Raw genomic sequence first — 11,330 nt, 5'->3', positions numbered from 1 at the left:
TCACAGACAGTAATGCCAAGTAATGTATAGGGGAAGTTATTAGAACAAATGAAATGTCAATTAGAACAAAGGAAAGTGGGTGAAAAATAACCAGCCGTGGGCAGGAGTCAAACCTACAACCTTTGAATAACGCGTGTGATGCTCAAAACACTGAGCTATCACAGTGACCTCTCCTCAACCAACTTTTTTGGGTTTATATGTATATTTAGAAGTAGGAGTGTCAGTCAGTGCCATTTATAAACCAAGAATCGAGTGTGGAACACTGTTTCAAGCGCATGTGTGGCGTCACATAGCACGTGAACTTATTACGAGCGGGTAGCTGACTAATAGTCCCTCGTATACAACCTGATGACACCAAGTCTGCCAGTACGAAACCCTCGTTAATGAATAAGAGAAAAAAGTGTATACCTGAGGGCTCGTTTTTTCTTGTTTTGACAAAATAATATTGAGATCTAACAATAAATAATGCCAAGGAATGTATAGGAGAAGTTATTAGAACAAATGGAATGTCAACTAGAAGAGAGAAAAGTAGGTGAAAAAATAACCATCCATCAGCACAAATCGAGCATACGAACTTCGAATAATGCGTTCGATGCTCTAACCACTGAGTTAACACAGTGGCCTTCCCTCACTTCACTTTTTTGGGGTTTATATGTGACTTTAAAAGTAGGAGTGTCGGTTAGTGCCATCTATAAGCCAAACAGCGAGTGTGAAACACTCTTTTATGCGCATGTGTTGCGTCACGTAGCACGTGAACTTAATATGAGCAGGCAGCTGACTAATAGTCCCTCGTATGCAACCTAATGACACGAAGTGTGCCAGTACGAGACCCTCGTTATTGAATAAGGGAAAGATGTGTATGCCTAAGGGCTCGTTTTTTCGTGTTTGGACGCAATAATAATGAGATCTCACAGACAGTAATACCAAGTAATGTATAGGGGAAGTTATTAGAACAAATAGAATGTCAATAGGAATAAAGAAAAGTGGGTAAGAAATAACCAGCCGTGGCCAGGAATCAAACCTACAACCTTCGAATAACACGTGTGATGCTCTAATCACTGAGCTACCACAGCGAGCTCTTTTCATCTCCTCACCCCACATTTTGGGTTTATATGTAAATTTTGAAGTGGGAGTGTCAGTCAGTGCCATCTATAAACCAAGTAGCGAGTGTAGAACACTACTTCATGCGCATGTGTGGCGTCACATAGCACGTGAACTTATTACGAGTGGGCAGCTGACTAATAGTCCTTCGTATACAACCTAATGACACCAAGTCCGCCAGTACGAGACCCTGGTTAAAGATTAAGGAAAAAAGTGTGTGCCTAAAGGCTCGTTGTTTTCGTGTTTTGACACAATAATTATCAGATCTAACAGACAGTGTGTCCAAGGAATTAGGGTAAATTAATAGAACAAAGGTAATGTCAATTGGAAGAAAGAAAAGTGGGTGAAAAAATAACCAGCCGTCAGCAGGAATCGAACCTACGACCTTCGAATAATGCGTTCGATGCTGTAAGCGCCATGCTATCAGAGCGGCCTTCCTTCAACCCACTCTTTTTAGGTTTATGTGTAAATTTAGAAGTAGGAGTGTCGGTCAGCGCCATCAATAAGCCAAGCAGCGAGTGTGAAACACAATTTTATGCGCAAGTGTGGCGTTACGTAGCACGTGAACTTAGTACGAGTGGTTAGCTGACCTGTAGACCCTCGTATAACCTTAATGACACTACGTCTGCCAGTACGAGACCCTCGTGAATGAATAAGGGAAAGAAGTGTATACCTAAGGGCTCGTTCTTTCGTGTTTTGACACAATAATATGGAGATCTAAGAGACAGTAGTACCAGAGTCCTTCAATGCTTTTCTGGTCACGAAACTCCGCCGTCACTCTATGAGAGAGCTTCATACGCTGCCCAAAACTGCCGCGATGCGGCGCCACTGCGCCACAGAGGGCATCGTTCGGGCTGCTCGCGTACTGAAACAGACTGAAACGCGTGCGCACAGCGAGACAAACTGGTGAAAGAAGCGTGCGTGCGTGTCCGAGTTAGCCAAAATGTTGTGAGACGACGATGCCTAACACGTGTTGCGTGCCGGGGTGCTGTTCCGGCTACAGAGGAACGACCGAGAAGGTGTCGTTGTTTTCTTTTCCACCTGACAAGGACCAGCGCGAGAAATGGAAACGGGCCATACCGCGGCAGTAAAGTGGCGACTTCAACTTTGAGTCCAAATATACACGTGTGTGTGCGAAGCATTTCGACGCCTCGGACATTGTCACTACTTATGATTTCAATATCAACGGCGACGCCATGTTCCTGGAGCGCGACAAGCCAACGCTGAAGGCTGACGCTGTCCCAAGTATTTTTGGTGGCCTTCCTTCGTATCTCACGAAGCGTAAACCTCGACCCCGCTCGTCGACAAATCGATCACCGCGCAAACGAGCACGTGAGTCGTCGTGCGAGACGGAGGAGCAACGAGCATCGCCGACGACCTGTTCAGACCGCACCGATGCTGCATCAGTGAATGAAGGTATGTAAGCGCTAGGCCAGATTACATCCGTGTCGTCGTGTATGAGGGTATCGTCTGAGCCTGTATATTTGAAACTGCATGACTTGTTTTTCTTCACTCCTTTTCTTCTTCCTTTTTTTATTTTTGTAGCGATGTGGCACTGACTAGTGAAACGGTCGAAACCTACCACACGGACACAGCTTGTCAGACAGACCGCTTGGTGGACAGCGCCAGCTATGCAGCAGTGCAAAAATTGAGGTGCCAACTTCGAGCTGCGAAGCAGCAGCTTCGGCAATGCCAAACAAAACTCGCCGAGTTCCGAAAGAAGACTGCCAAGTACGAACGACAACAGCAGAGCATTCAAAGACTTTCCGATCGCGAGAAACTGATTATTGATCAGTGCGTGATGAAGGCAAACGCAAAGTCTGCAAGGGCCGTACGGTAAGCTTCAAGCACTACTCAACGAATATGCTTTACGTGTAAAGGCGATGGAATATTCACGTGGTAATTTTAGATATTAACCAAATTAAAAGCTACATATCCGTTGTTTTCTGCGCAAGTGTCGGCTCCATTCAAAATCAGCTAAGCGTTCAAAACTACCATGAAATACGTTTTCTGCTTGAGTCCACCTTTACTGCGCTGACTCTAATACTTAAAATCATGAAACAATGATTTTCGTCCATATAAAAAATGTGCCCTTTTTACTACTACGAGTGGCTTATTCACACCCTCATAACCATGTTATTGTGATGTGTTGATCTTTTTTTCGCACCTTACTGCTATTGTTTTGAGCACGTTTATAAACAGACAGTGAATGATTGTTCTTATGCGCAGTTTCGTTGAAAACTTGGAGATGCAATGTGCACTTATTTTCTCTATTAATTGTTCTGGATTGAGAATGCACCATAGATCTGTGTCATTTATAGTGGCCTGCTCTCATTATGAAGGCTTTGGCCTGCATGTTGATCAGGTTTCCACTGTGTACACAGTGCAATGTGCATGTTCACATTACCCCTTGGCATGCAGTTACACTTGGTGAACAGCAATGTGTTTTTATGCTTGATAGCATTATGGAAGCACTGTGCTAGCATGTTTGTGCATGTGAATGAGATTTGCACCCTTTCCTTACCAGGTATAAGAAAGACTGGTTATATGACTGCCTGCTTTTGAAAACGAAGTCCACATCTGTGTATACATATCTCCGAGAGAACAACTTTCTACCCTTGCCAAATCCACGCACACTCTACTGCTATATGAAGAGCTTGAAAGCCGATTTCGGCTTTGATGCGCATGTATTTACTGTGCTCAAGGAAAAGCTGCTCACTTCCCCTGAAAGTGAACGACGAGGTTTGAAAGCACATCACTTAACCTGAATGCTGTGTGGTTTTGCCTTTCTGAAGTGATAGAAATTAATTTTTTTTCTTTCAGGTGTGCTCATGTTCGACGAAATGAGTGTCAGGAAAAGTTTGCACGTCCGAGAGTCTGACATGAAAGTCGTTGGTAAGGTTGACTTTGGAGAACATACCAGGCCAGCAGATCGTAAAAAGGATGCTGATCATGTTTTGGTCTTCCTGTTTCGACCCTTTTTGGGGGGATGGTCGCGGACTGTGGGTACGTTTTGTGCATCAAGTGCTGCCCCGGGATCAATACTTGCAAAGCTTGTGCTTCAGTGCATTGTACACTTGTGTAATGCTGGCGCAGTTATAGATGCTGTGACATGTGATAATTCAACTACCAATCGGTGCGCCTTGAGGTCCTTATGTAAGTGTTTAACACACAAGCTCTGCTGCAGATTATCTGGAAAGGTATAATTTATTATTTGCTCATTTCTTTCAGGAATTCGTGGTGACTTGAAAGACCAGCAGGTGTCGTTTCAGCACCCATGCGACCCCTCTAAGGTGATCTATGCTATCATTGATTCACCACACATATTTAAATGTATTAGAAATAACCTGCAGAAAGTTGGAAAGTTTGGGTAAGTGAAATAATTACTGTTCCTGTGATATAGTCACTCATATGATCTCATCTCGAGTGACATTCTGACATTCCTTCTTTCTACAGCTGCCTCAAGGTCGGGAAGTGTATCATGATCATTATGCAGCACTTCTAGAGTATGAAAAGCAACAGTCAGGGCTGCGTGCTGTACCAAAGTTGACGACGGCAAATATATACCCAAACGCTTTTCAGAAAATGAGCGTCAAACTTGCTGTTCAAGTAAGGCGCCCAACACTCAAGTGCACTTAGAAAACAAAAAAATGCCTTTTTGATGTGACTCACAGTGAAATGCAATGCAAAAAATTTCTTTTCAGCTCTTCAGTGAATCCACAGCTACAGCCATGATATTTTACAGTGAGCAGGAATCATGCAAAAAGCTTCACGGGTCTGCGGGCACATCTGAATTCACCAGACAAATGAACAGATTGTTTGACTGCTTGAACTCCCGCAGGCCTGAACACGTGCAGTGCAGTGAAGCTGAGCATGTTGACATAAGAATTATTACTTTGCTCTTGCACACATTTCTGATCTCAGGCTAAATTCTTTCTTACTTTATAGACACTGAAAGAGGGAATCTCATGGTTGGACAGGTGCTGCAAATACATCGAAAGTCTGCCAAAGCAAAGGCAGGTCTGCTTTTTAAGCAAGCCCACCTGTGAGGCGCTGAGAATAACTTTGCTCAGCACAATGTCACTGGTTGAAAACCTCCTTGCCTCAGGGTTTCGCTACGTACTGGTGGGAAAGTTTGGACAGGACCCATTAGAGGTAAGCATGTGCACGTTCTCGCTTGATAGTTAAATAGTAATCCTTATTTTTTCTTTCAGAGATTTTTTGGCATTATCAGGCACGTGGCTGGTGACGGGGGAAGACCAACAGTCCAGCAATGTCTGTTCATTTATAGAATGCTCTGTGTCAGAAATCTTGTCCAGCCGCCTCAGCGAGCATCAGTTGTAGGAGACGGCCCACAACTCCTCCTGAAGCTCCAAGACCTATTCCAGAAGGAAAAACCTGCTGCCTGTCACGTGAGCAAGAATATATTAACAGGGGTTGAAAGGGTAGAAATATGAGCCAGATGGTAAAAATTCGTCAGGGAAAACAAAATGAAAAAAAAAGTGCAGGCAAGGAAGAACACAGTACAAACGCTTTGCGGAGCGATATCTCCTGAATAGGATGAAACTGATCAAAGCGTATTAGTTCTTTAACTAAGTTTTCAGGATAGTTTTTAGGCTGCATGCATTTAGGTGTGAATTTTCTCATTTCTAGCCACACTAAGCTGTATGAGCATTACAAAGGTGCCAGGGGACTGTGCAGTGCAGGCAGTATCAAAGATTTTGCAGCCATTAATTTGGAGAAGCCGAGCTGATTTCTGATAAAGCCTGGATTTCATCATACAAAAGTTGTAAAGCAATACTAGGCATTCAGTACATCTTTTTCGTTCGGTGCACTTTCTATGTTCAGCACACCAGCAATACAGTGTTTGAATTTCAGGCGGACTGTTTGGCTATTCTCTTTGATGAAGTACTTTTGGAGCCAGGAGAAACTGTGGAGCAGGCTTCACTTTTGCAACATCACCAGTCTCCTAAGGAGAAGATCTTGGACAACCTCGCTGGATACGTTGCAAAGAAGTTTTCCTCGCTGAGATGCTCAAGCTGCGTAGAAAGTCTCAGGAGTTCAGAAAGACCGGCAACTGGCCTGATTCTTGTTAAGTCTAAAGGTTTTCTCCTTGTGCCCTCCAGCCAGCTCGTCACACTCCTTCAAATTGTGGAGGATCACATGGAATCGCACACAGTTGAAAAAACTGCTTGTTCTGGTGTGTACATGAATATTGTGGAGGATGTTTTGATGGACCCTCGGACTGCTTCAGCTGCTGTCGGTTGCAAGTCACATTTTGTGAGCACGACTGCAGAAGTTGTTCAGTTTTTCCTCAAGGTGCGTTTGCATTTTTTTACGAGAGAAAGAAACAAACAGATGCAAGCTTAAGGGTGGGCTTCATGTCCAGCAGGGGGTGGTAAAAAACCAAACACTCAAAGGTAACTCTGCACCCAATCCATATCTCACATGTGTTGCTGTCCATTCTTCACGTTTTTTAATTAGCTTTTCATGAACTGGTGCACTGGTGTTCTGTGTATGTGGTTTGTTCTAAATAAAATTAATAATAGTTGTGCTTGCATATTGCTTTCGCACAGGCACCTTGTATGTATTTTTCTTGTTGAATTATTTTTTTTCTTCTGACACTGACAACAATATTAGCATCGATGATTGGAATATCTTAACCACTCGTATATAGTCGGCCATTAGAAGAATCAAAATAACTTCTTGTGTGTTTTTGTCGAAATCACGAGCGGCTTAAGTTACTGGTTTACTGTCTCTTCTATATGAGACTGCTTATAAAACAATGGCCTAATTACAATACACTGTCAACTGTGTTCGACCTTACTTTTCACGTTCGTCATGATCATAAACTAAACGTCGCACCGGTTGATTGATCGGGTTTTACGTCCCAAAACCAGCTGTGATTATGACAGACGCCCCGTGGTGGAGGGCTCCGGAACGAATTTGACCGCTTTAACGGGTACCAAACTCCAAGTACACGGGCCTCAACATTTCGCCTCAACCAAAATGCAGCCGCCGCGGCCGGGATTAGATCTCGCAACCTTCAGATCTGTAGCCGGGTGCCATAACCGCTAGAACACCGTGGCGGGATAACACGCCGCACCGAAGACTGCTATGAGGTTAGTATTGCTGGCATTTAAGGACTCTGATATTACATATATTGTACCTAAGGATCGTAGATGGATTTAATCGTTCGGTCCAGAAATTTGAAGCGCATAGAACAGGTGTTTTTTTTTCTTGTCATGAAAAGAAGGCATTCTACGGAAGCATTTCTTGAAGTAATGGTTTAATTGTTTGGGTTTTCTGTTGCGAATAAAATGACACCAGGAGTCTGATAATGTTCACAGTTTAATAGAAATTGAGCGGCCGTGCCGTGCGAACCATCTGGCCTTATGCGCAACTTTGCACAGTCGAGAGATTTCGCTCACTTCCGGGCGAATGGACGTGTAACAACTCGTATGTTCGCCTCTGTTTACATGTGGCACAGCACGTGCGTTATTGCGAATGTACATTGTCTAATTTCAGGCAAATTTTGAAAAGCTGGACCAGTTGCAGTATTGCGACGAACGAGCGGCGCTCCCCCGACACTGACGGCTGCATTTCGACGAGGCGAAACGCAAGAGCAGAAAAAAAGGCGTGCACTTTGATTTACATGCATATAAAAACAACCCCAGCTGTTAAACGTTAATCAAGAATCCCCCACTACGACGTGTATCAAAATCATATCATCGTTATGGTGCGGCAAACCCCGAATTTTGGTCATTTTCGACTGCGACTGCCGCGAGCTGCTTGTCCAGAGCTGTTAGTTTCTTTTCTGCCGGGTGCTCATTTCAAGGCAGACGGCGCGTTCACGCAGTCACCGACGCACGCTGAATGTTCCAAGTAAATGAGGGAAAGTGAAACGACTTTTGCAGAAGTTTAGAAAGCTTGGAAATCAAAGCAGACCAACACACTACCGCAGCGGTAGCGGACGGCAGCATGCCCTCAAGAGCACAACTGCGCCCCTAGCGGCCAGTGCTGGCTCCATATGAAGCTGAGGCGGCACTTTCGTGACCAGAAAAGCATTGAAAGACTCTGGTAGTACCAAGGAATGTAAAGGGGAAGTTATTAGAACAAATGGAATGTCAAAAAGAAAAAGAAAAGTGGGTGAAAAAATAACCAGCCGTGTGCAGGAATCGAACCTACGACCTTCAAATAATGCGTTCGATGCTCTAACCACCGAGAAATCACAGCGGCCTTCCTTCACCCCACTTTTTTTAGGTTAATATATAAATTTAGAAGTAGAAGTGTCGGTCAGCGCAAGCTATAAGCCAAACAGCGAGTGTGAAACACTCTTTCATGCGCATGTGTTGCGTCACGTAGTATGTGAACCTAATATGAGCGGGCAGCTGACTAATAGTCCCTCGTATGCAACCTAATGACACCAAGTCTGCCAGTACGAGACCCTCGTTAATGAATAAGGGAAAGAGGTGTATACCTAAGGGCTCGTTTTTTCGTGTTTTGACACAATAATAATGAGATCTCACAGACAGTAATGTCAAGTATTGTATAGGGGAAGTTATTAGAACAAATGGAATGTCAATTAGAAGAAAGAAAAGTGGGTGAAAAATAACCAGCCGTGGGCAGGAATCAAACCTACAACCTTTGAATAACGCGTGTGATGCTCAAATCACTGAGCTATCAAAGTGACCTCTCCTCAACCAACTTTTTGGGGTTTATATGTAAATTTAGAAGTAGGAGTGTCAGTCAGTGCCATTTATAAACCAAGAAGCGAGTGTGGAACACTGTTTCAAGCGCATGTGTGGCGTCACATAGCACGTGAACTTATTACGAGCGGGCAGCTGACTAATAGTCCCTCGTATACAACCTAATGTCACCAAGTCTGCCAGTGCGAAACCCTCGTTAATGAATAAGAGAAAAAAGTGTATACCTAAGGGCTCGTTTTTTCTTGTTTTAACAAAATATTATTGAGATCTAACAAACAATAATGCCAAGGAATGTATAGGGGAAGTTATTAGAACAAATGGAATGTCAATTGGAAGAAAGAAAAGTGGGTGAAAAAATTACCATCCATGAGCACAAATCGAGCCTACGACCATCGAATAATGCGTTCGATGCTCTAACCACTGAGCTGACACAGCGGCCTTCCTTCCCCCCACTTTTTTGGTGTTTATATGTAAACTTAGAAGTGGGAGTGTCGGTTAGCGCAATCTATAAGCCAAGCAGCGAGTGTGAAACACTCTTTTATGCGCATGTGTGGCGTCACGTAGCACGTGAACTTATTAGGAGTGGGCAGCTGACTAAAATTCCCTCGTATACAACCTAATGACACCAAGTCTGCCAGTACAAGATCTTCTTTAATGAATAAGGAAAAGAAGTGTATACCTAAGGGCTCATTTTCTCGTGTTTTGGCACAATATTGATACGTGTATGAAACCGTCACCCCGACACAGCTGAATTGGCACCCAAATGAAGAAGACGACAACGTGGTTGTAGTGGGTTGGACTCTCGAGCTTCTCCCGTTGGCCTGCATGACTGTGCGCTCTTTAAGCCGTTAGGTAGACCACCTCTCGGTGAATAAATCTTCCCCGTAACATCTTTTGGTGGAAGGTGCGGGTTCTTCACACAACCCGGCTCTGGAACTCAGCAGTGGACGCCAGCTTTCTCCAGCCGCGATGCCTGAAACTGGCACTCAGGCCTCACCATCCGCACCGGCTACATCACCTGTGATTCCCCTCCATCTTCTCGACCCTGGCACGTTTTTCGGGACGGACAGCACGGACGTCGAAGAATGGCTCGCATTATTCGACCGCGTCAGCAAGCTCTACAGGTGGGACGAAACGCTTATGCTGGCAAATATTCTGTTCTCCCTAAGGGGTACGGCACGCGCCTGGTATGAGACGCATGAAGAAGAATTAACCAGCTGGGACACATGCAAGCAAAAGCTTCGCGATTTGTTCGGTCGGTCAGTTGCTCGTCAGATGGCAGCCAGGCAGGACCTCGCGTCGCGTGTTCAATCATCGACGGAGTCGTACGTCACGTACACCCAAGACGTACTGGCACTGTGCCGAAAGACGGACAAAAACATGTCCGAGGCGGACAAGATCAGCAACGTGTTGAAAGGCATTGCTGATGATGCTTTCAACATACTAATGTGCAAGAACTGCACCACTGTCGACTCCATCGTATCCGAATGCCGACGATTTGAACAAGCAAAAAGCAGGCGAATCACCCACCACATCGCGAGACTACCAAACACTGCTGCGACTTCGTCTTGCGAGGATTCTGCAGCGCCCCGTTCACTTGCGCCTCCTGCCAATATCGCAAGGATTGTTCGCCAGGAGCTGGAAGCCATGGCACCCGCTTCCTATCAGCCCCCTGCGCAAGACCACTGGGCAACAGTCTCGCTCATTCAAGCCGTCGTACGCCAGGAGTTTGCTAACCTGGGCGTCCAGGTTCCCCAGCCGCAGTCCATGAGCACTCCTGTCCACAACGCTGACCACCACTCTGCCCCACTTGTCGCTGCGGCAGCTTCGACTCCTCGGTTTCCACCACGCTACCGAAATCCATCTGAGTGGCGTACGCACGATGATCGACCCATCTGTTTTTCTTGCTCTCGAGTTGGGCACATCTCCCGCCATTGTCGCAACAGGGGGTATTTCCGGCCAAGCTTTCGTAATGTCGACCGCCGTCAGGACCGTGGACACTATTCGATACCCGGTTTTTCGGATGACCATATTCAGGACTCTTCAGCTCGCCGTTCATCTCCACGCTCCGAACCGTTCTACGCTGACGTCGTCGCCCAAAGAAACTGGTCAAGCCGCTCGCCATCACCTCAGGGTCGGCCGTCACGCTCCCCTCAACGCCGCCGCTCTCCGTCACCGGCTTATTCTGACCATTCCGCGGGAAACTGACGAGTGCAGCTCCTGGAGGGGGCGCTGCGTTGACGAATTGGAACGAAAACCCTCAACCAGCTACAATATCAAGACGCAATTTACTTCGGGTGTTCGTTGTTGGCCACGCCGTTACTGCTCTAATTGACACTGGTGCCCAAGTATCTGTTATGAGTTCTACACTTCGATCTCGCCTGAAAAAGTTCTCACACCAGCTATGTTCTCTACTGTTCGAGTTGCTAACGGAAGTCGAACATCGGTACTTGGTATGTGCACTGCCCGCGTTACTGTTGCTGGCCACCACACTTCCGTTCTCTTCGCAGTCCTCGATGC

The 11,330-nt window shown here is 45.6% G+C and overlaps 1 protein-coding gene across 1 annotated transcript; it reads left to right on the top strand.

Moving 5' to 3' along the window:
- Positions 1 to 2,100: 2,100 nt before the first annotated feature.
- Positions 2,101 to 6,757, top strand: LOC142765203 (uncharacterized). Its single transcript, XM_075865836.1, has 3 exons — positions 2,101 to 5,256; positions 5,316 to 5,513; positions 5,980 to 6,757. Exons 1-3 carry the CDS (start codon positions 5,179 to 5,181, stop codon positions 6,469 to 6,471), a joined length of 768 nt encoding a protein of 255 aa, XP_075721951.1. The 5' UTR covers positions 2,101 to 5,178; the 3' UTR covers positions 6,472 to 6,757.
- The last annotated feature ends 4,573 nt before the right edge of the window (positions 6,758 to 11,330 follow it).

Source organism: Rhipicephalus microplus, chromosome 6 (assembly GCF_043290135.1).
Source record: "Rhipicephalus microplus isolate Deutch F79 chromosome 6, USDA_Rmic, whole genome shotgun sequence".
Classification (NCBI taxonomy): Eukaryota; Metazoa; Arthropoda; class Arachnida; order Ixodida; family Ixodidae; genus Rhipicephalus; species Rhipicephalus microplus.
This window is presented reverse-complemented; position numbering and strand designations above follow the sequence as displayed.

Excerpts from the sequence above, each read along its gene's own strand:
- LOC142765203 (XM_075865836.1), top strand. The coding sequence starts at position 5,179 with ATGTCACTGGTTGAAAACCTCCTTGCCTCAGGGTTTCGCTACGTACTG. Across the intron at positions 5,257-5,315 it reads TTGGACAGGACCCATTAGAG|AGATTTTTTGGCATTATCAG; the intron begins GTAAGCATGTGC and ends TTTTTCTTTCAG. Across the intron at positions 5,514-5,979 it reads AAAAACCTGCTGCCTGTCAC|GCGGACTGTTTGGCTATTCT; the intron begins GTGAGCAAGAAT and ends TTTGAATTTCAG.